Source organism: Equus quagga, chromosome 8, assembly GCF_021613505.1.
Source record: "Equus quagga isolate Etosha38 chromosome 8, UCLA_HA_Equagga_1.0, whole genome shotgun sequence".
NCBI classification, from domain to species: domain Eukaryota; kingdom Metazoa; phylum Chordata; class Mammalia; order Perissodactyla; family Equidae; genus Equus; species Equus quagga.
The window spans coordinates 109,327,337-109,352,713 of record NC_060274.1 but is presented as its reverse complement, the minus strand read 5'-3'; the positions used below and the strand labels follow the sequence as shown (position 1 = coordinate 109,352,713).

The 25,377-nt window shown below is 43.4% G+C and overlaps 1 protein-coding gene across 1 annotated transcript; it reads right to left on the bottom strand.

Moving 5' to 3' along the window:
- Positions 1-94: 94 nt before the first annotated feature.
- CPA2 (carboxypeptidase A2) lies at positions 95-20,537 on the bottom strand. The gene is given in 11 exon segments (XM_046670679.1): positions 95-282; positions 5,514-5,595; positions 7,655-7,854; positions 9,651-9,741; positions 10,915-11,025; positions 12,350-12,443; positions 14,910-15,019; positions 16,749-16,847; positions 17,442-17,576; positions 18,239-18,326; positions 20,473-20,537. Coding segments are annotated over 11 exon segments (1,263 nt in total).
- Positions 20,538-25,377: the final 4,840 nt, after the last annotated feature.

The window sequence follows — 25,377 nt, the reverse complement described above, 5'->3', positions numbered from 1 at the left end:
TAATGCTCCTAGATCAAAATTCGAAAAAGTAATAATCACAACCCAACTTTGCTTCAAACAAAATAGCTTTTAATGGTATTTCTTTCTCAGAGCCCTAATAGGGGTGGTCTCGCACATGCTCCAGGATTGTCTTCAAACCAAGCCAGGTTTCTTTGGCTGTGGGCAAGATCTGATCGGCAGGCAGGAGGAAGCCATAGCAACCCGTGTCTCTCAGTTCAAAGGCAAATGAGTATTTGATGCCAAAGTCACAGGCCCAGTCGATGCTTCCTCCACTGGCTTGGTCTGAAGGATAAAAGTGAAAAAAGTCTGGTTATGCTATTCCCACTGGCCCCTCACAGCTATAGGACCTCTAGATTAAGTTCCACCATTATCAAAGGTAAGTCAGGCCCATATCTGCATGGACCTTGAGAGCAGGGACAGCTTAGTAGGGCGTTGTGCGTATGAAAAAATACAGATTAATGTGAAAAGCAAAAGGTGTTATTCAAATGGACACTAAGCTTGCCTTCCTTTGGCGTCCTTCGGAGCCTCTGGCTTCACTCATCCATCTGGAATCCTGCCTGCTCTCCTAATTGCCATCTTCTGCACCTTAGGGAGGCCACATCACTTCCTTCTTCAGACAAGGGCTAGACGTAGACATTGTTTTCTCTAGTGGGAGAGGAAGGATTACAAACAGAGTAAAAGATTTGGTCCCTGCCCTCAGGGAACTTTCAGCTAAGTGTGGAGCAGGCTTTGTTCTGATGTCAAATAACATGCCCAGCACCTGTATGTGTTGGGTTAAACCAACAGAGTAATGTGCACCTGTATAACGTGTGGCCACTGACGTGACAGATGATGAAAGAAAGAAGCATTAGCCTACAAAGACTTGCAGGCAATCATGACTCAGAAGAGCTGAGCAATGGACCAGCTCTGAGGCCCCTCCCAGGGAGGTCAGGTAGTGGTCAGATGGGCAGAGATGGATGTCACCTAGTTCCTAAGAACGGAGTTGTGCAAAGGGGAAGACCAGGGAAGCCGTACCAGGGAGGAATCAGACTAGTGGTTAATACTGTGAGTTAACACCACGAACTCCTGTGACTTGTGTCTTTGCCTTCGCCCACAGCACTAGGGCAGTGCCCAGTAAATAACAAACACCAAACGGTTGCTGACTTAAACTGAATCTTCCCGAGTACCAAAATTACTAAGTTATACCTTTGGTGTGGCTACGCAACACAGCCGATCCACTAAGAGGTCCATAGTAGACAGAATACTTCAGATTGAATCCTGGTTCTGCAGATCATTAGCTAGGTGACCTAAGGCAGGTCGCTTACCTCTCTGAGTCCAAATGCTTCATCCACCTAATAGGGATAATACTACTACTTATTTCATAGAGTACTGAGAATTAAATAGGATAATATAATGTTTATGATTCCAATATTTGTTGAGTGCTTACTAAATGTATTAGGCTGTATGCTAAATTGGTTCACTTAATCCCCACCTGGGTCATGAGGTAGATACTAGTATTATTCCCATTTTACAGATGAGAAAACTGAGGTTCAGAGAGGTTAAGCGAAGGAACTGGGATAATGAATGTAGAACAGACATTCAAAATGTGTCAGTTGTGATTATACCTATCATTATCAACACATGATAGGATCCTATCAAAGAGCTGGACCACATTAAGGATCAGAGGCATCTGGAGGAGAGTAGTTCACTAGGAAACTAATGAGCAACATTTACAAGTGCCTTAGAGTTACTAACACTTTCATTCTACATTTTATCTTCTGAGCCTCTGGACAACCCAATTCACAGACGAAGAAACCAAGGGAGGATGAGTGACCTGCCCAAGGTTACTTGGTTCCAAAATAGCAGAGCTGTAACTCAAACCCAGGCCTCTGTCCCCAAGGTCTGTGTTTTTCCCCCTACACCTCTCTGAGAACTCACGTAACAACTTCTCCTGGACCAACCACCTATTGTAGTGCAGCTCCTCATAGCCCTTTCCAGATGAGAAACTGCCCAGGAAATGTCTCACCCAGCACAGAAGTCCAGCCACCTCTCGGGTGGAGTGAAGCAGGTGTTCAGCCCACAGCTGCATACCAATCTCGGGCAGGAGACAAAAAGTACTTAATTGTGACTAGCTTTTAGAGGCAGTGCTTGTCCATGCTGGAATGAGGCCAGGATCAAGGATAACAGAGTCAGCTCTGGGCAGAGATGCAGCCAGAACTTGCTTGACCATTAATGGTCAGGTTCCAAAATATTAGACAGCAAACGCTATACTTGCCTGATATTAGCTTATTAGAAATATCTTCAATATCTGTGATCTTATCAAGAAAAGCATACTAAACCTTAGCCTTCCAAGGTCTCCTCAGATAAAGAGAGTGAAAAACTAGATTCCTCTAATAAAATGGTTGAGACCCCATGTAGGGGTCTCAGGAGCAAATGATGCCATTCTGTTGACAATCTGAACTCCAGCCTCCATGCAGAGGCTGCCAACCAGAGGACATAGGCATTCCTCAGCCTTAAGTGGCCATTATGGCCTTCCTCCCCATCACCACCACTCAGAGGGCCCTCTGCCCTGGACGTTTCCCCAACAAAGGGGGGGACGATCCTGTGAAACCATAAGCAGATCAGTCTTCCCTGAGACTAGCCTAAAAGATACGTAACAAAAGCTCCAAAGCTGTTGATTCCATTTTACTTAGTAATCTGGACTTGGGAACATCCACCAAAGAGATCATCTAAAAGAAAAAGGAGTTTGTACCAACATGTTCATAGCAGCACTATTTAGCAAAAAGCTGAACTAATCCAAAGGCCCAATAACTGGGATATAGCAATATAATGGAACAACAAACACCAAGAGTGGAAACACGTAAAACTACACATGAAATGATGTTAACTGAAAAAAGCTGGACACAAGAAAGAACAAAGACATTGATTATAACTAGGTAAATATATTTGTGTTCATTAACAAAATCATGAATGAACTTGAAACTGATAATAAAATATGATTATTGAATTCTTTTTTCTATAAAGTTTTTAAAATGCATCGTAATAGGAAAAGAGAAAAGAAAAAAAATCCCATAATCTGGAAAAAAAGAAACTTTCGTGATTTGAAATATTACCAGATCAGAGTTTCTGGATTTCCATTGTATTCTAGACATGGTGAGTAAACTATTACTCCTTTCCTCTCCAAAGAAAAACATGGCTGACATGTTTTTATCTGTGTGCACTCCCTCAGATTCCCGCCACCACCCTCCTACAGATGCACCCACATCAGTGCCTGCAGCATGTCTGCAGACTCACTCCTCTCGGCCAGGCCTAATCTGCCCACCTCTGCTTGTCCCCTTTTTGCCACTCTTCTCCCCTACTCTGGATCAGTACTGCCTTGCTCATTTCTTCTCTCTCCTGCACCTTCCACCTCTCCCTCTCTATTGGTCCTTTTCCTACAATCAGTAAATAAGTCCGTTATCTCAAAAACAAAACCCTCCCTTCCTCTCTCTCCTTCCTTCTCATCCAGGCTCCTACAAAGAGCAGTCCACTCACCCAACTTCCCCTCTCCTTCGTTCCATATACTCCCCAGTTACTCTTACCGCTCTTCGGAAACTGCTCTGGTTAAGGTCACCAGTAAGCTAGTGATGAAAATCCAATGCTAAATGTCATATTTGACCTCTTTGTGGCCTTCTTGTGATTGTCAACCACTGCCTCCTTTTCAACAATTGCTCCTTCCCTGGTTTCTGAAATGTATGGTTCTCGGCCTCTCTGCCTAGGCCTGCTGTGTGTCCCTCCCTCACTGCTAACCCCTTCTGTTGTCTAACATCTTGCTCCCCTCCTCCACCAGGGCTCTTCCCACTCCAAATGCTCTTTTTGCTCTCCTGTTTCAACCACCCTCTCTGTGTCAACTACCCCTAATATCTCTCTCCACAGAACCCCAGGGCCATGTAGCCCAAAGCCTGTAGGACATCTCCACTTGAACACACACCAATTATCTCAACCTCACTATGTCCAGAACTGAACTGATTATTTTTCAGCCCCACCCCTCTTTCACCTTCCTGGATTGCTCCCTCAGTTAATGGCACCATTCAATGACCCTCAGGAAGAAACTCTTTACATCCAATAAATGACAAAAGGCTTTTGGTTTTACCTCTGAGATGCCTCGCTTCCATCCTCATTGGCACTGCTCTAGTTTGGGCCATCATCTCTCACCTGAACTCTTCCTTCTCTTCCTGTGGGATGTTCCTACTTCCAGTCCATCATCACTCCATCCTGCTAATGCGTTTTATCTAAAATACCGTATGCCTCGATGTACTCACTGCTCTGCCGAACACTCTCCAGTGGCTTCCAGAATCCTTTGGGTTAAAATCCAAACTCCCTAACGTGGCACATAAAAACCTGAACTCCCCCACTCCCCTTCTTACCGTTTTCATTCCAGTAGTCCAAAACCTCCTTGAAGTTCCCAGAGCCCATCATGTAGTTTCATATTCCTAGGTCTTTGCATGTGCTGTTAACTAAACAGAATGCCCTATTTTCCCCTTCTCTAGCTTTCTGGTGGTCAGCCTTCAAAATCTCACCCTTCTCCTACATGAAGCTTTTCCTGACTCTGCCACTGTCAAATCCCCCCAACTTTCTAATACTTCTATACCACTGCACATATCATACCAGCATTCATTTGTCTTTCTCTTCTTCTTCCATATTAAACTGTGAGTTCTCTGTGGAATTCATTATGTCTCCAGTACTTGGCATAATGATCAGCACATAGTAGATGCTTAATAAAAGTGTGCTGGACAGAGTGGCTGCCTATAAGAGGCATTTGTTTCCAAAGGATCGTCAGGCATGGAACACTAGGGATCCTGGGCAGTTTCTGGCTTTGTCCATAAAGTGAGGGGATTCCTCTGAGGGACTCAGAATCTGCATGAAGGTGCACCAGGATTTCCCACAGCACTGAAGTCATTTCTTCTTTTCATCCCTATCCACTGTGGGAGAGGGGAGTCTCAGAAAGTCTGACAGCAGACTACCCAGACTTATTCCTGACACTGTCAGTATTCCTGATCTGTCTTCCTCTTTGTCTCCCCCAAACTCTGCACGGAGAAGTGACTGCAAAAGAGTCTATCCACTGAGTCATCTGGGTCCTCTTAAAGAGTCGCATCCATTCTGTCCCCATGCACAGTCCATGGGATTACTCAGAGTGAGAGCCATCCTTAGCTAGGAAAGGGGAAACTAATAAAAGTGCCTGACTGAGGACCAGATCTTGATAAAGGCCCATTCTCAGGCAAAGAAATTCCACATAATGAAAGTGACCATAAGGATCCGGACAAGCAGGGGGAGAGAACACAATACAAATCTTTAGGAAATTCTTTGCTCTAGATATCACATGGTAGGTATCTCATGGAGGATACTCAGCCTTACTGAGGGGATCTGGTTATGGCTGGGTTCCCTGTGTGAAGGTTCCATGCCTTTCACATCAGGGCACTTAAAGGCTTTGGCCCAAAGTCACATGGTGCCTGTCATCTTAGTGGGTCATTTGTAAAAACACATCGGATACTTACAGACAATTGAGCACATAGGTCCCACTTTATACGGTGCCATTCAGGCTTCTCAAAGATGGGCAGCCTTTGGGGCCACTTCATTCTAGAATGAGAGAACCAACGAAAGGTGGATGGATAACATTTGTCTCTTAGGAGAACAGGTGTAGAATGACACAGTCTGATTAACCGGACTCTCTGGTTAGTTGAGGCTTGAGCACAACACCCTTCTTGTTTTAACCATTTTCACTGAGAAGTAAGCACAAGTTCACTTCTGTTGGCTTTGAAAATACAACAGGAAGACCCTTACTGTTTATTTGACCATCCAGGTATTTGCAGGGTCATTATTTTGCCACCAGCTCTCCTTGTTCAGGGGTGTGGATGGAAATAAGGTAGGAGTAAGGGGCTAAAGAGAATGTGTACTGACCCCAGGATGTACCCGGGAAATTGATTTTTTTTTTTACTGGATCCCTACATTGGCTTATTTCCCTATGATTGTCTCTTTTTCCAAGAAGTAGAGCTCAGCAAAATATTTTCCATTATTTGAGGGTTCCAATTTTGACTGATTGAGGCTTTACTGTCCTTGCTAGGGATAAATGTAAGGTCTTGAACTTGGGTCCAGGAAAACAATTGTACAATTACCAGATGGGGGAAACCTGGCTCGCTGGAATCCTCAGAGAGCCTGGGGGTTTCAGTTGTCAATGAGCCCAACATGAGTCAACGGCACGGTGCGACTGCCAAAAAACTAATGTGACCCTCAACTGCATAAGCAGAAGTGCACAGTCTGGATGAGGGCAGTTATGGTCACGCTCTGCTCTGGGCTGGTTAACCCGCCAACACAAGTTTTACATTCATTCTGGGAGCTCCCCTTGAAGAACATGGACAAACCAAAGCGTGTTCAGAAAAGAGCAACAACCAGAATGGTAAGGGAACTTGGGGCCATATTACGAGTGCTTGAAGGAACTGGGGGCGTTTAGTGGGGACAAGGAAAAACCTAGGAGAAGCAGGGTACTGGTCTTCAAGTAATTAATGGATTTTCCCTCTCAAAGGGAAATAAACTTGCTCTATGAAGTAAGACAATAAACCGGAACTGGTCGGTAAAAACCATAGGAGAAAGTTCTCACTCTCTATAAGGAAGAACTCAAACAAGTCAAATCTGCCCCAACATGGAATAGGCTCCCTTGGAGGCAAGAAGCTGTCCCATCATAGGTTGGATGACTACCTGGCAGAGATCTGAGCACCAGAGTACATAATTGAAGGTTAGCTAGCCTTCTAAAAGTACCTGTTAGGTTCTTTCAACCCTGCCATTCTTTCTCCCCCAATTCGACCTTGAGAGGTAAGACTCACCAACAAAACCCTGGAAACTGCCTTACAGGGCTAAAATCCGACTGCTAAGGTGCAAGATACACCTGCATTGGAATAATCTATTCCATTTCTGCTAGGGGCTGCTGAAAACCATCTATTTGAAAGTAAACTGACTGAAAGGTCCCATCTCAAGGTTTATCTCTAACATATGGGTCTTAAAAACAAAGCCTAAAAGCCAAGTTGGAAATAAATGCACATTCCTTTCAGCTGGGATAGCTCTTGTTCAATTGTAAGCAGCCCCCTGAGATGTCACCGTCTGACTTAAGGCTGCCACCAGTTTGCTTAGTCCTAAAAGAGGAAAGATGATGGAAGGTATCAAGTCAAGGAAGTGAGTGTTTCACACCCAACATCGTACACGAGTGCATTGTGACAGAAGCTCGTAGAGCTGAAGGCACCAGGAGGGTATCAGGTAAGGAGCTGGGAGACAGCATTGCTTAGCATAGAGCATCTGACTACAGAACCAAGAGCCTCAGGTCCAAATCCAAGTGGTTATTTCCTAAGCAACAGAAAGCAGAGCCAGGGAATTTATGGTCGAATCAAGGTCCTGCTCATGTAGATTAGGGCAATAATAATTTCATGAATTCTGTTTCCCAAGGAAACAATTTAGGAAAGTCCATAACCCGTCTTTCAAACATTTGCCTGAATCACAGTCTTTCCCGTGGATGGACATACTATGTCTCATTCATCTTTGTAAACTGTCACTAGTACATAACATCTCAGTACCTAACTTTATGACTGAAACTTTCTTGTCCACACAATGGATGCTGTGGCTGAGCTAAAATGAAGTTTCAGAAACTCACCAGCTCATTAAAGTTATCTGGCCTGCTACATGTATACCCATAGGGGAACACCAGCAGCTGGGAGTAGCTGTGGAGGGTAATGAAGGCCTTGAAGTTTCCATGCCTCTTGATGAGATCCACTATGGATTTCACTTCAACTTCAGAGTTGGCACTGGGTCCGTGGTATCCATGAGAGCAGGGGTCATTGCTGGCTCCAGGTCCTGATGGGAGGCAGAAGAACCCCAGAGAGAACAGGGAGCTTTAAGAAGACACTGTATGGGGGCGGTTACAGTACATCACTAAGTTCCCCCTCTGGAAATCAGAGCAAGATTGTCACTGTGTTAGATGGAGTCATTATTTAAGGGCATAGTTGGAAAGCCCAACTGAAGTGATTCTGGTCACATCTCTCTTCTTTAAAAATATGGTTCCTCGGGGGACCAGTCTGGTGGCATAGTGGTTAAGTTCATGCACTCTGCTTCAGCAGCCCTGGGTTCACAGGTTCAGATCCCAGGTGTGGACCTACATACGGCTCATCAAGCCATGCTGCAGTGGCACCCCACATACAAAGTAGAGGAAGACTGGCACAGATGTTAGCTCAGTGGCTATCTTCTTCACCAAAAAAATAAATAACTAAGTATGGTTCCTCTATATGGCAGAAAGAGCTATCAAATTAGATCATCTCCTCTCTGTGGGAGATATTGGAAGAAAAGCTAGATTTAATATTATAGATGGAATTCCTGCATTGGGTGGGAGTTGAGCAAGCTTATTTTCTGGGATCTCTTCCAATTCTTAGAGCCCAAGAGTAGAAGACTCTATGCATCTGTACTTCTAAGCCACAAAGCTACAAATGCAAGGAACCTCTGACACCCTTTCTGCAGTGAGAAAATCACAACTACGTTTGACAATAAGGACATCTTTGGCCTTTATTTTCATAGCAACTAGAATTACTCATGACCACTGAGTTGGTTCTTCAGTGGCCTGACCAGGGATGTGAATGCTGAAGGAACTCTGAGGGGACAGCTGGGACATTGGACCCTCCCCCCAGGGTCTCTAAAGGATATATACAAAGTCTAAATACAACCTGTCACCTTATTTTAAGATTATTTAATAAGAACAATATTTCAGGAAAAAAACTGACGTAGAATTGCTGGGCATTGTTCAATATTTTGGATCTGATACTTTAATTTTTTTTCCCTACACTAAAAAAAAAAATTATTGTAAAAGGGATGAATGAAGTTGCCACTCATCCATATCTTATCACAATTCCCAAGTGTGTCCTTTCTTGACTCAATAACTCTCATTAATTCATTTGTCTTACAAATATTTAGTGATTACCTTCTACGTTCCAGATACTGTGCGGGGTGTTAGGAATACTACAGTGAAAAAGACAGCTTCTAACCTCACTGTTATCACACCTAATGAGGAAAAAAACAAACAAATTCCAATTCTGTGATTAGAGAAACATACGAGGTTTTAACTGGTGCCTGAAAGTATTAAGGAGCCCCCCCAACCAGCCTGCTACTGACTCTGAAAAATTAGAGCTCTAAGTCAACAAAGCCAGAGTAGCAAGCTAATATTTCCTCTTTGACTCTATTTTGAAAATCAGTTTCTTAATCCTATTTGTACTTCTTTTTAGTTTTCTTTCTCGAAGCATCCATAGATGATGTAATGCTTCTTCTCTGAATAGATCCTAACCCCCTCTAGTGGTTAGTTCAGGGCTTCCTGAGGCCTCCCTCCATTGCAGGCAATCTTGCTCTGGAAGCTCAGAAGCCGAGCTGGGTTACAGCCTGTGGGAAAACCAAGATGTGAGACAAAATATATTAAATGCTGTTCAGAGCTCTGTGACAGCACTGCGCGCCTGTGAAGGGAATTTAGTTAAGTGTTTTTCAAATGGGTTTTTAAATGGCTTCAATCCTGAATGGGCTTAGCAGGCTGACAGCACCGCAGCAGAGCCATGCAAAATAGCTAGTTGGCCAGACAACATCTGAGCATCTCAGGGGCAAGTGTCCGCAGTCACCTCCAAAATGTGCGTCCCAGTTCCGGTTAAGATCGACACCAACACAGTCTCTGTCAGGTATCTTGGACCAGGTCTTCTACCACATACGATTCTTTAAAATTCAAATAAGAGAGAACATAGAAAAAAGAAAGATGGTTATTCAGGCTGATGAGAGGGTCCCTTTAGAATTCTGTTAATTTCCCTTGCTCTCTCCCAGGAAGGCCCCTTCGGAATTGCACTAATTTCCCTTGCCCGCAGAGGTGTCGAAGAGTCCTTATGTGGGGTTCTGTTTGGAGCTTTATGGTTGTCTCACCGGGGCCAGAGGTAGATATTCAACCCTCTCCTCATATGAATACCTGCCAAACTGTGTTCCTTAGAACACCAGTTCTGTTAAACGTTGACAACAAAAAAAACAAAAACAACAATAAAAAACAAAAACAAAAAAACAAAAAGTGGGGAGAGAGCAACGGTTCTGTGATAGAAAATTTGGGGAAAATATAGGGCTAAATTGGCTAATTTACTTCAGAACTTCTAAGAGTTTTTTTAACGCTTTAATGTTTTTTTATGAACCTTCAAGAAAGGAATGCAGTGATTTGTATTCCTTTTTATTGTATGGTTTGATATTTCCCAAACTTGATCACGGAACCCTTTATTCATAGGGTACCTCAGAAGATGAGTACTAGTATTTGTACGAGTTCCTTTTGAACACACGTTGAAAAACACTATCATAGTCAGCTGTCTCCAAAAATAAACTTGATGCTCTGATTCATTTTGAATCTACATGGGGTCACAGTTGCCACAATAGTGTTTCGTGGTGAAATTTTAAAGAAAAAACCCGACATCGCTCCTTTTAGTAATATGACAGAGGATTTCTTCTACAGGTTGTAAGTAAAATGCTAGATGCAATGTACTGCCTACCTAAATCCTACCACAATCTAATTGCCAGCAGGTAACATCCACCTCCTCTTTTCTATCAATCCTACCACATAAACACGGAGATAATTGGAACAAATCTCCTAGGTAACTGATGGCGAACATTGAGCTCTAATAGCCCAGCCTAACAGCGGAAATGGGCTCTGACCGAGGCAATAGATACAGACATCTTGTGTTGGAACAAGAAGTGATTATAAACTCCACTATATGCCTCAATTCAGGGCTGCTACTGAGAGATTAGGCATTCTGTATAGGGTGAATCAAGAACAGAAAGATCTATTTTATTTTGTTTTTGAAGTTCCCACACATCTTCTTAGATGCTTGTTGAAGAAAAGAAAAAGTCCAGGCTTACTTTGGTTTGAGAGAACACATATCCATCAGGGTTTGCGACCGGCAGCAGGAAGATATCCACTGCGTCCAAAATGGAAGTAAGAGATGGATCATTTCCATAATCAGAGGCAATCTGAGCAGAGACAACAACATATATGTCAAGTTCACAGTCCCCTTTCACTGGGGAACAGGGGATAGAATCTGAAGGCAATATGTTTTTTCTAAACATGAGCCAGGTATCCCTGGGGGTCAGTGAGAGTCTCCGAGGACTACTGTCCCATCTCCCGCAGTGTTAATGGGTTGAAGATGCCAGGGTCTACACCTTATTTCCAGTCAGAATAATTTACTTATATCTTTTTAAAAAACAGATATCACTTATCCCTTCCCTCTAAAAAGGAGAAATCTTTTTATTAATTCTGGTCAGGCATTTTGCAATGGTGGGCAATGACATATGTGGCTTACAGGCATCTATGAACCAAAGAAATTTTTTCAGTTTTCCTTAATCACCACACAGGCTAGCTCTCCAAAAGTAGTCATGACCAACATCCGATTACTTAAATACTCAGAGACTTTTCTAAAGATACAGAGAACCAGTTAAACTCCATTTGGGAAATTAAATTTCTACTTGTGATCAATTGCAGTAGAGTTGAAGTTTCTGGTGGATTAAAATTTATTCATTTCCTGTGCTCAGCCATCCTAAGGCATTATTATTCAACTGTTAAATATCCATTTCATAATACCCTAAAGGTAACCGCATTTTAATTGAACGGAAAAATGTATCAGTTGGTATGCACGTGGCTGCATATGCTTGAATGATCTGATGTGGATTGATTTCCTTTGCTCATGAATTAACATTCTGATTTATAGCGTATCATTTTTGAATTACTTAAGAAATACCACACTAGGTCACACCCAGCCCAGTGTCCTGACTTTAATTCCAACAAACATGTGGAAGAGAGGTATTGCTTCACCCCGACTTGAAAATCAGATTTGGAAAATTTTCAGAACAACCCAAAACCCTTAACTAATTCCACTTTGGATCTGTAGGTTAAAGTAAGCTCTTCTAGCACCTGTTTATATTTTCCATCTGAGCCTCCTTCAAGATTTTACAGATTTTTATAGATTTCTAGCCCTCAGAGTTCCAGGCTCCAAAGCAATTTTTCTCTAGTCTGTTCTTATGTTGAAATCTGTCTCCCAGGGTCCAAACTTGCCACCCGCTCAATTTCTTCTAGCTCACTGTGTCTTTTAACAGAGCACACAGTGGCTGGCCTGGGGGAGAGTGCCAGGATGCTGGGTGGGGCAATACCAGAAAAAGGTTGAATGGGTCCGTTTCCTGCCTGTGTGCCAAGAGAAGGTCTCGGGCTGACAGTGTCAGTCGTTAGGACCACGTGGACTGTTCTTAGGTGTGACCTGACCCCAGAAAGACAAAATAATTGAGGAATTTTAGCCAAAATGACCTGATTTGCTGTCCACAATGCAGTAGCTTGAGTAATCCACTCTCGACCATGGATTCCGGCATTTATCCAGAAGGCCCGCTTGTGTCCTCCGGTGCTGAACTGCAAAACAAGCATGGAAATGGGATTGGCTCCACTGCTGCGGGACCCTCCTCCCCTCTCTTTAGTGGGGGAGTCTTATCTGTCCCTTTTTCTGTACTTGATGTGATTGAGAGAGAAGGAGGAGGTATAGACAGTGATGCCGTTGATTAACTCTTCTCATTTAATGTGACGTTTTTCGTCCCTTCTTTTAATGTAAGCTTAAATGCAGGCTACCAAGAGGGATATAGACTTTTTCTCCTTTGAAGTTGGTAAAAACTTGTTGTGGATAATGTAAAAAAGTGAAAATAAGTTTATCATATGCTGTAAATTTCTAAAAACAGGTTACAGAATAGTATGATGCCATTTTAATTTTTTAAAAAGGCTAGTCGGGGGGCCAGCCCAGTGGCGCATCGGTTAAGTGAGCATGTTCCACTTCAGCAGCCTGGGGTTCGAGGTTTGGATCCCGGGTGGAGACATGGCACCACTTGGCACGCCATGCTATGGCAGGCGTCCCACATATAAACTAGAGGAAGATGGGCACAGATGTTAGCTGAGGGCCAGTCTTCCTCAGCAAAAAGAGGAGGATTGGCGGCAGATGTTAGCTCAGGGCTAATCTTCCTCAAATAAATAAATAAAAAAGCTAGTCCGTGTGTATGTGTATATATATGTACATACACACAAACATACGAAAAAAAGGTAGAGGGGGAGGAAGAGAGAAAAGAAGAGAGAAAGAAATAGATATACAACAAATTGTGGAATTAGAATTACAGAGATGTTTTTCCTTTTTCTTTCTTTTTCAGTTTCTTTTTCCAATTTTGTGCAATGATTGTCTTATTTTTGCAATAAAAAATGCTTGTGATAACATTTTGAGTCCTTCATAAAAAAGGATGAGGCTCTGGAAGTGCTCTCCAGAGTTTAAATTTTATGATCTGGGGCCAGCCCCCTGGCCAAGTGATTAACTTAGTGTGCTCCGCTTCGGTGGCCCAGGTTTGGATGGTTCAGATTCTGGGTGCAGACCTACACACAGCTCATCAAGCCATGCTGTGGCAGTGTCCCACATAGAAGAGCCAGAATGACCTACAACTAGGATAGACAACTGTGTACTAAGGCTTTGGGGAGGAAAGGGGAAAGAAAAAAAAAAAGGAAGATTGGCAACAGATGTTAGCTGAGGGCCAAACTTTCTCATCAGAAAAAAAAAAAAAGCATACCTAAAAAAAAATTTATGATCTAAGTGACTCAGTTTTATTTGGAACATTGGCTTTGCCAATTGGATCAGTAAATGGGGAGGAAAGGATTATTTTTGCACCATCAACTTCTATCTCTGTGCAGCATTCTAAACATAGCAGATAAGGTAAATGAGAAATGCAACTCCTTGCTCAAAACTACATTTCACAGGATTTTGAAAGTTTTAGTTGAAAACGTTTCATGCCTTTTCCTCCAAAAAGCTCAAATGTAAAAAGCAGGGATCTTTCAAAAACACATAACATTCTCAACCACAGAACCACCCTAGAGGAGGGAAGGCCAGGAAAATCCAAGGGGGAGGAGAATCTGGGGTTTCCTGACCCAGTTGTAGGAGAAACAGGGAAGAGGAAATTTTTTTAAAAAACAAAAAAAGAAAGACAAGGTAGTAAATATTAGCAAATGTACCCTAGTGTCATAAAGCAGGCAAACCACTCCTCTCAGGCCTGCTTTGGGAAAAACGCTCTGGAGAACTCCATCTGTCCCAGTGAGTCTGCTGGTTCTCAGCCATAACGTTTCCAAATTTAGCAGGGAGTTGTGACATTATCGCTCCTTCTTTTTTTTTTTTCTTAAACTCTTTCTAGGAAATCTGAGGAAATAATTTTCACTCTTTTTTTTTTCAGAGCAAGGTGAAAAAGCTTGAAATTATCAGCACTACGACTGTTAGACATTACCGGTTGAAATAAAACCCTAACCTTTTTCAGCGAGCACCTAAAAACTGCCTGCCTTTCTGGGCATTTGCCTTTGCGGTTTAATTTAGTTGCCCGGCTTCCTCCTTCACACTGCGGGAACTCTTCTTTTTTTAAGTGAAGCTCAGGCAAGTACTTGGAGCTTTTATTATTATTATTATTATTCTCTTGTTTAAAAAAAAAGAGGAAGAAAAAGAGAACTTCTACCTTGATTAATTACAGAACACCTCCCCCATCGCCCCCCAACTCTGGGGTCGGCACCACCTCCCCCTTCCTCTGTTCCCATTGGCGCGTTCGCATCCGGTTCCCTGAGAGCGAATCTATCAAGATGAGAGTATTAATTCACTTCTGCAGACCTGCGTCAGATTGCGCAGGAAAGAGAAAAAGAACAAGAAAGGGGCGGGGGGGCTGTGGGGAGGTGGATGGTGAAAACCAGCAAAGACCGGTTAGGAAGGGGGAAAAAAGGACTCGCTCTTCACGCAGAGCCGGGACTGACGGCCCGCCTGGGAGGCGCGGGATTCTAGAAGCATCGGGAGGAAAAACAACAGCTGCACCTGTGTATCTTGAGCACGCTCAGGGGCCGCTTTTCGAAAGAATAGCCAATATTCACTTTGCTCAGTAGACCAGGGTGCTCAGCAACGAGGTTATCCAATTCTTCGGAAATCTGAAATGTTTACAAAGAATAAATAGACATCTGCAAATGAATAATCTGATGCATCCATTAGTGACTTTCTTTCTCCTCCATTTCCATTCCCTCAGGACAAAGTGGAGAGGCCCGTGTGGCAGATGCTGCACGATTGGGGACGTTTGAATGAAAGCTGAGAGACGATGAGTCACTGGGCATCTGCAGGGGCTGGAAAAGGGGAAGCCATTTTGCGTCAGTGCAGCCTGCTCTTTCCAGTTTTGTGCTTAAAACAAAATGGCACTTCTCTGGCTTGCCTGTGGCTTCCCTCAGTGCTGCTCTAAGGTGGAACTTCCCCAGCCAGAAAGCTGCTCGCCCTCACTAGCAAAGGAATACAAGGGGTAGTGACACCAAAAAAAAAAAAAAAAAAAAAAAGTGGATTTAGAGGCAGACGCTACAAAACGCAGCAGGGCTAGTTCAGGCCGGGGGCTGCCTCAGATGCACTTCCATCGGCAGCTACTCCGGTTCTTTTTTGCAAGGCTGATCGAAATTCTGTGCAGCTGGGGCACCCAAGCTGTGTCCATTGCTGGGATTGAGGCATGTCTGGGCGTGTCTTGGAGAGTGAACGGCATGAAACAGCCTCTCCAGCCGTTGCCAACGTTTGCTCTCCCTAGGACGCAGACACCAATTTGTGAGGCCCAGCAAAGGAGAGAGCGCGCATCTTATTTTCTTTGCTCCCTTTTCTCCCTCATCCTCTATACTGGTCTACAGTCCCTTATCTGAAACCCTTAGGGGCCATACATATTTAAAATTAAGGGTTTTTTGTGTGTGTAATTTTAGAAAGGCAGGAAGCATTTATTGTATATTACACATGTGGCATTGCTCCATATTCGAATACATTAATAATTCTGGCAGTGAGACAAATGAGTAGCAACTCGGTTCAGGTCAGATTTTTGCCCCTAAATGAGTTTAGGTCAGGTCAGGTTTTGCCACCAAATAAATTGGGGGGTGGGGGAGGGATCGTTTTCAGAGTTCTTTGCATTTTAGGATTGCTGATAAGGGGAATCAGTTCCTACCAGATACCTCTTTTCTGGCCTTTTCCTTCTCTTCCACCTCTCACCTTAACACCCCAAACCCCAAATCCTCTCCAGTCCAGCCTCCACCCCCGAATCAGTTAGTGCAGATGGACCCCTGTGGGCCCCAAGAAAAGCTCTCTGTCAGGAAGACGCAAATGCAGCACTGCCCAGGTGCCCAGATGGCAGCGTGCGACCCAGCTGGAGGAAGGGGGCATTCTTCACACCAACAGAACCCAGGAAAGAGAGCAAAGACTTCACTACCATGAGGTCTGAGAGCACTCAGCAGGTTGGGAGACCCCACCCTTGGCTAGAAGTCAGAGGTGTCAAGGTGTCCCCTGGTTTCATTATCAGTGGCTTCCATGAAGCACGGCTCACAAATGGCTCTGTGGGCAGCACAGGTCAGAAATCAGCAAGGGGGCCTTGAGCAGAGATCATGAGTGTGGCAGGCTGCTTGTGTGCTCACTTAAGACACACCTGGACACTTCCAAATAACATGATGGCTGCTGGGATGAGCAGGTGGGAGGTCCTGCCTCGAGGCAGTGACACTGATACTGGTTGTGAAATCCTGGGGAAACTTGGAGAAGTTAGGAAATAATATGAGAATAATTTCCATTAAATCACCAAGTGGAAGTATAGGCCTTGTCATCAGAGGAGAGAATGGCCCATTTCTCTAATGTTCATTTTGAAACACCTACCTCTTTGAAGGTATGATAAGCCTCAAAGTTGAAGTTACCATTCCGTTCTCTTGTCTTAAGATTAAATAACATTTCTTCATTCTCTTTGACCAAGAGAGCCTCAGATAAAACCAGTTATATCTATGATTAGTTTACAATGCATTTGAATCTACAACTGTGAAGGAAATGATAGGTCCCCAGTCCCCAGTGGTCCTCTTGCAGTCCCATAGGCTTTGGGGTCATCCCTTTCCCTAATTCTGGCAGCACTGTGAAAGGGGATGGGACATTAACGGGACTTCCGGCCAGGCAGATGCTGCAAAAAGAGCATGACAGTCAGTCCTCTGATTGTCTTATGGCTCATCCTTTCTTTCTGGGAGCCCAGGGCCTGAGGTAACTGCTAATAAAAAACTAAATAATAACATCTTACTTTTACCTACTTTGACTAACACCCTTTGGTTTGTACTTTATATTTCATGCCAGAGACTCTCTTTTTGCCATTTCCCTTAAATTTTTTATTACCGTATCCAACTTGTGCCAAATGCAAAAGGGAGAGGGACAGCGCCTCCCTACCCTCTCTGCAGAGATGGCAGGAAGATCCTAGTGACGCCCACAGGTCCCTTCCCTGGTAGAGGGTCCCCAAAGGTAAAAGAGGATGGACCTTCAGTTCATGTTGACCAGCAAGCCTCTGGAAGGACGGGTCTGTGGGAAAATTACCTGAACATCTTCAATCGTGACAGAATAAGGCGTTTCTTGGGACTCCAAGAAACTTTTGACTGCCTGGATGCTGGAAAAGGGAACTCGGACATGGGCTATCTCCCCTGGGATGGTGGGTGACTTTCAGAAGTCAAGCTGAAAGGGATAAAAGGTCAAAGCAATGAGTGGGTCATTCCAGGGAAACGGACAGCTCAGCGCAGACAGATTTCCAGAAATCAATTCATATCTATTGTACCTCAAGCCCATCAGACTGGAACCATTGTGGAGTCCCTATGATATTGCAAGAAGAATTTTTAAATATCCGAGCATTGGTATGTCTTATTTGTTTTCCCTCCCTATGGTTAGATATTAAAACTGGCAGAAGGTAAAGATTATTTTAAATTATGGCAGTTTGTTTTTAACAGTTGGCATTCAAGTGATCCAATTCATTTCATAACAGACTATTAATATTATAAATTATTTTAGGAGGAAAATAACGCATTAAAGGTGTTCAGTGATTTCTCAAAGTAACTTTCACATTCAATCTCTCTTTTCATTCTTACAATAAACCCGTGAGATAGAAGAATGGTATATTTATCCTTATTATACTAAATGGGAAAATGAGACACAGGGAAGGTAGGTGACTGGCCCAATGTCATATCGTTGGTACTAGAGCACAAGTTTTCTGCATTCCAGCTCCATGAATTAGCATTCCACACTATGTCAGGGAGATGAGATACAGTCCAAAATAAGAGATCTCAATCATTGTGTGTAACAGTGGAGAAGTCACTCTGGGAGACAGAAACCCTCCCTGGGACAGATCCCTGAAGATGTTCTTCAGCCTCCAGTTCCGTCAGATTTTTTATTTGTTCTTCATTCCTTGGTATCATCTCAAGAATTTGGTGTCTAGAGAATATTAACCACATACGTGACCTTAAAAGCAAAACCTGGACAGTGTTTCCTGTTGCTTCCTGCTCGTTAGTCTTTGCATGTAAGAGGTTAATGCGGCAGTCAATAATCTCTTTGACAATGGAGAAACTAATAAATAATATACTGACCCACATCCCCAGACAGAGCAGTTGATAGAATGGCTTTACTTCCCCCAAGGCAGTGTTATCTCCATAATTAAGAGGTGTACCTGCTCCTAGCAGGAAGCTTGACATTAGAGTTACCTTTTCTTTAGTTAATGATTATCAAATAACATCTGCTGCTCATAAAGCATTGGCTTTTAAAACTTGTCTGTTCCTGTTTTTCAGAAATAAGTAAAAAAAAAAAAAAGGAATAATTAGTTTGGTGCTTGTAAGTACTTGTAAGAGAAATCGAATCCACATCTGGGTAGACCTAGGATGTTTTTCTATGGTTGTTAACTGAAATATATCAGAGTTCCATCTCCAAACCCCATTCATAGGGCCCAAACCTGGCATACAGCTAGAGAATTGAGGCCCAGAAAAATCATGGTGTGCCTTTCTCTCTCCACACACACACACACACACACACACACACTGAGAAATAAAGGGTATCGAGGGGCCGGCCCGGTCGCACAGCGGTTAAGGGCGCACGTTCCTCTTCGGCAGCCCGGGGTTCGCCGGTTTGGATCCCAGGTACGGACATGGCACCATTGGCAAGCCATGCTGTGGAAGGCATCCCACATACAAAGTAGAGGAAGATGGGCATGAATGTTAGGTCAGGGCGAGTCTTCCTCAGAAAAAAGAGGAGGATTGGCAGCAGTTAGCTCAGGGCTAATCCTCCTCAAAAAAAAAAAAAAAAGGGTATCAAGGACACCTGGGCAGGAAAGAGAAGTCACAAAACAAGCAAACACATATCCTTAGAAAAAAGTTGGGTAGTACACCTGGGTTCTTATAGCCTTTCCTTGGTGACAGAGGATCCTGCTCTATCCCTTTTCTCCAGGTAGGCTGACTTCCCAAGTCACTGTCCTGCCCGTGTGTGCAGTGAGGAAGGGATTGGTATAAAGACCCAAACCCGGGTCTTCTGAAACCAGCTGTGCAATTTCCAGTGATCTCTAGTGGAAAACATAAGTGAAAGTATGTGAGATCTTCAAGGCTCTCCTGCTTCCACCTGCCACAGAAGATCTGAAAAATCTTCCATTTGAGTCTCATGCCTTTTGGTTAATGCATGAACTCCCAGGAGTCCTCCTTTAAAACGGGAAGCCGTGGATAAGAATAATATGTGAAACTAATATTTCCTAGTGTGTGTTCTTGGGAATAGTAGCCCTTTGAGTTGCTTAGCAAAAAGTAAAGAAGGAAAGAAAGATGAGAGGAGTTTGATGGTCAAAAAATTGGGTAGGTGCAGCCATCTTGATCCCCTCTTGTAGATTTACAGTGCACACTAATTTAGTAAAAGCACCTAGAAATCCTATAGTTGTTTAGCCCTCTGATTCCCAAAATTTTTGAACCACAGTAAATAAATTTGACCACCCATTTTTTGGGGGACAAATTTGTTTGACCACTTTGTAGTTCCCTGGAACACTGTTCAAGAAATGCTGCCTAATGCCCTTCATAGAATCTTGGAACCAAACTGCTTTGGAGCAACGATGAATCCTACAAAACCGTGAGAGTTAAAGTTGGGCTGAAATCTGCAGCCCTGGTCCACCCACTTCATGAGGCTCCACTGCATGGCACTAGATCTAAAGATGGGGAGGACAAGAGCTGACAGGGAGGATGGAGCCCAGAAAGGTAGGGAGGAGGTGGTGGGAGGGTAACTGAGACGCTTACTGAGATGGACTGAGACAAATAGCCACACAGCTTTATTTTCACTGATGTCTACCATCCCTACATTCTGATCGTCGGAAGGGAAGATGGCTAAGGACAGAGAGAAATAGAGTATATGTGTTCAGTTTTCATTTTTTCCTTCGTGGCATTGATCTCTCTTTTTGATCACTTCTTCCTATGATTCCCACTATCCCCTCTCCAAATCTAAGAGAACTTCTCTGAAAATGCTGAACAGTTACATCCCTTACCCTGCAACGGTCCAGTGAGAGACTCTGTAAATCAGATAAGCAAAATTCAAACAGGAACCAGAACACGGAACTTACCCCACAAATGTCTGTCGACAGTAGGTATACCCAAAAAGGGCACCAAAAAACAGGATCAACCTCATGATCAAGGGTCTTCCCAGAGTCCAGAATTCAGTGTCACTCCTGAACTTTATTTGTAGGAACCACGGCTGAGGCTGATCCATTTAAGAACTCAAGTGAGGGGCTGGCCCCGTGGCCGAGTGGTTAAGTTCGCGCGCTCCGCTGCAGGCGGCCCAGTGTTTCGTTGGTTCGAGTCCTGGGCGCGGACATGGCACTGCTCATCAGACCACGCTGAGGAGGCATCCCACATGCCACAACTAGAAGGACCCACAACGAAATATACAACTATGTACCGGGGGGCTTTGGGGAGAAAAAGGAGAAAAATAAAATCTTAAAAAAGAACTCAAGTGAATTCCCACATGGAAAATTCCTACCTGCATGTCACATTCTTCAGGTTGTAGACACCCACCTGTGTGATATCACCAGCCTGTACATTTTCCATTCCTACAATGAGATAACAAACTTTGATGGAAAGAAAACAAAATTGCTAGCGCATACCAAGGGCAAATCATGTATTTATGATTTGGAACATAAAGTGCCACTAACTCTGATGAGTGATAGAAGCCAAATTAATAGACCTAGAGGTTAAAGTCCTTTCTGGGTCTCTGACGAAAAAAAGGACACAGCATTTATAGTAATTACTCAGGCATCCTGTCTATCACATTCCATTAGTTTGCCCATTTGTTTATTTTTATAATGTTTACCCTGAAATACTGCAATCACTTCATCCACATCTGCTGAATCTCCCTGTAGATATGGCCCATTCCAGTCCTCACTCTATATTAAACAAAACAGAAGACCTTTTAATAGTCAATTTTGGACTGTTTCTGAAGTGATCCATCTGCATTTATATCAAATTGATGTCCCTGTTTCTGTGCTTTTTCCCAAAATGAAAACGTCTTTCTGATTATGACAATGAAATTACTTGTTATAGAAAGTTCAGATAAAAAGGAAGTGTTTTATTTAATCAGCAATAATTCCTCCACCCAAAGAAAACTATTTGGTGTGTATCTTTCCAAACTTCTATATTTTAGAGATTTTTCTTAAACAAAGATTAGACCATATCCTATATTCTGTTTTTTAAACAAAGATTTTCCTAAACAAAGGTGATCTTTCCTTGTCTGTCAACATAGATCTACATTAATCTTTGTTCTTCATTGCATAAAAAGAAAATACACTGGGACTGGCCCCGTGGCAGAGTGGTTAAGTTTGCATGCTCCACTCCGGTGGCCCAGGGTTTTGCTGGTTCGGATCCTGGGTGCGGACATGGCGCCACTCAACAGGCCACAGTGAGGCGGCGTCCCACATGCCACAACTAGAAGGACCCACAACTGAAATATACAACTATGTACTGAGGGGACTTGGGGAGAAAAAGTAGGAAAAAAAAAAAAGAAGATTGGCAACAGTTGTTAGCTCAGGTGCCAATCTTTAAAAAAAAGAAAAAGAAAACACACCTACCTATTTTCAGGAATCATACTTTATTGCATTTTAGTCATTCACACACATTATTTTCAGCCTAGCAAGAATCAACCACAAACAGACACAAGGAAATTTTCATCTGTCCCCTGTGTGTCAAATTCTTCATCTGTGCACGCTTTAAATCCCTGGGTTAGAATTCTCAAGTACCTACTTGAAGGGGAAAGGTGTGTGTACGTACATATATGTGTGTGTGTGCAGATCTATGTTGACAGACAAGGAAAGATCACCTTTGTTTAAAAAAACCTTTGTTTAGAAAATATATATGGTGTTTAAGAAACTCCCAGATTAACTTGGTTTTTCATTCTCTTGGGCATCAGGGAGAAGACAGAAACCAAGGGCCAGAGGCCATAATTCATCCTCACATCCTCAGCACCTATCGAGTAAATGGCCATCATATAAATTGAAATGAATGTTCTTGGATGATCAGTCAAAGCTTCTTGGAAAAGATGGGGCCTGAGCTGAGTCTCAGAACACATAGGAATGCTGAGGAGGGCCTGCATTTCTGGTGGTTGGGAAACATGAGAAAGGTAGAGAACTGGGAAAACGCATGGTTGGATTGGGGAGGAAAGGGGCCCCACTCGGGCGGACTGGACCCTGGACGTAGTAGGAAAGATAAAATATGAGAAGGTGGGGCAAGATGGTAGAGGCCCTCACAGTCCAAGCAGAGGAGTTTTTGCTGGTGAAAGGGAGCCATGGAGAGCCCTGGAAGTTCCTGAGCTGGTGAGTGGTTGAAGAAGGCAGCATTGAGAATGAGGAATCTTGCAGGATGGGCGGCAGGGCAGAGAGACTCTAAGCAGGGAGCCAAGTAAGGAGCTTCCTGAAGAAAGCCAGGTTTAAAATGATGCGTCTGGACTAGGTGGTGGGAGAGGGAATGCATGAGATGGGCTCACAGAGCTATTTCAGTGGAATAATCATGAGTCCGTAGTGATGATGGTGCCTGAGATGGTGTAGAAGGAGGAGCCGGAGAAAGGGTACTTTCCAGTGGGTGTTAAAGGAGGGCAGACAGCCATCCCCATGGCAGCATCCCAACGTTTCCTCACTCAATTGTCACACTGTGTGAAGATCCACTGTGAGAATTTGTTTCATGTCCCATACAGTATGCTTTCAAAAAGGAATTTTTGCTGAGAAATACTACCCAGTGAACTGAATTCACTCTCAGTGTTAGGGACATGATGACTCTTTTTTTCTTCCTGAAGAGAACAGTGAGGATGAGCCTAGAGATGAAACAGGGATCCAAGAGAAGCTTGGACCCCTCACTCCTAAGCCTAGGGCAGTCCAAAGAATAGGGAGGACTTGAGGATGATGCCTGAGATGAAGGAAAAGAACATTCTCTGGAGTGGATGAAAATAATTTTAAAAAATAGATAGAAGAAGTTGAAGGAGGAGAAAGCACAAGCCTTAGTAGGAGGTTGCAAAGAGAACTCCAGAAAGCACTGTTGTTTCTCCATCACCGACAATACAGTAGTACCCCCTCGACTTTGGGGGGTATTTTCCAAGAGCCTCAGTGGATGCCTGAAACCACAGATAGTACCAAACCCTATATATACTATGTTTTTTCTTATACGTATATACCCATGATAAAGTTTAGTTTATAAATTAGGCACAGTAAGAGATTAACAGCAACAAGAAATAATAGGCCACTTATAACAATATACTGTAATAAAAGTTATGGTAGATCCTAGCCATCTTTTTGTATTAAGTCAAAAACTTTTACCTTTTCACATGAAGGAAGCACTTTATGGCTTCTCTTTGGCATGTCCGAATTGCCAGCATCACTGCTCTTGCACTTTGGGCCGTTATTAAGTAAAATAAGAGTTACTTGAACACAAGCACTGCGATACCACCGCAGTTGACTGGATAACCAAGATGGCTGCTAGGTGACTAACAGGTGGGTAGCGTATACAGTGTGGATACACTGGATAAAGGGATGATTCATGTCCTGGGCAGGATGAAGCACAGGGGTGCAGAGATTTCATCAAGCTACTCAGAGCGGCGGCACACAACTTAAACCTATGAATTATTTCTGGGATTTTCGATTTAATATTTTTGGACCTCCATTGACCACAGGTAACCAAAACCATGGGAAGCAAAACCGTGGATAAAGGGGGACAACGGTATAAACAGATCCTCATTAGAATGGAGCTTCGTCCTTCTCCCACCTCATCGTTCTGGATAAATCTGGTTTTTTTAGATAGCAGTGTTGGGTATACACGACATACAATAAACTGCATATATTTAAAAGATGCTGGGCCAGCCTGGTGGTGCAGTGGTTAAGTTTGCACATAATGCTCTGGTGGCCTGAGGTTCACTGGTTCAGATCCCGGGTATGGACCTACACACCACATGTCAAGCCATGCCGTGGCAAGCATCCCACATAAAATAGAGGAAGATGGGCACGGATGTTCGCTCAGGGTCAGTCTTCCTCAGCAGAAAAGAGGAGGATTGGTGGCAGATGTTAGCTCAGGGCTAATCTTCCTAAAAAGAAAATATGCCATTTGATAAATTTTGACATACACCCAAGAAACCATCACAACAGTCAACATCGTGAACATATCCATCATCTCCAATAAAACTTGTTTTTGAGAATCATGGAGGAAATCCCAGCCGGAAAGAGATCATTGAAGCCCCCCTGCTTTGCAGATGAGGAAATGAGGCCTCGAGGGGAGAAGGGACTCCCACAAAGCTCCAGGACTGATGAGGGGTGGAGCAGAGACAAAGAGCTCCATCCTCAGATCCTGGCCACTGCCCTGACACTCTGGACTGTCCAGTTATCCAAGGTAATTCTACTCAGCTCTAGGAAAAGACCGTTTCAAACCAAACACTTCTATAGCAACCTATCCCTCAGGCAGCTGTAATTCAGAAGAGAAAGATGATAGCTCTCTTTAGAAAAGTGCTCAAATGGCAAGTTACTTCCTATTAAGGATGATGTTAGGCACACGTCTCACTTTTGCCCTTTAACCCAAGAAAGTGAGTAGCCTAATCACAGGGAAGGAAGCCACTGAAGGGAACCGTAGGAGACACAACTTCAAATTAAACAGTTCAGCAGAGTTACCAGGCTCCAAAGCACTTCAGAATCAAACTCTGAACGCCTTTGCATGTAGAATTATTATTATTCATAGTAAAACGAGTTCTGCAGCTGTTAGTGAACCATTAATGATATATTTCAGAATATTATGGATTCAATAGACTTCTGTGCTCTCATTGGAAAATATATACAGTCGTAGCATCTGTGAAAAAAAAGTGCTCCAAATTTCAATCCACCAAACTTTAAACCAAATTTCCCATGACAGGAAGGTGAAGATTGTATCAGAGTTGCTTGGTTCTCTGCCACACATGAACAAGGCAACTTCAAAATCTTATGGGGTTGCTTTGTTTTGACGGATAT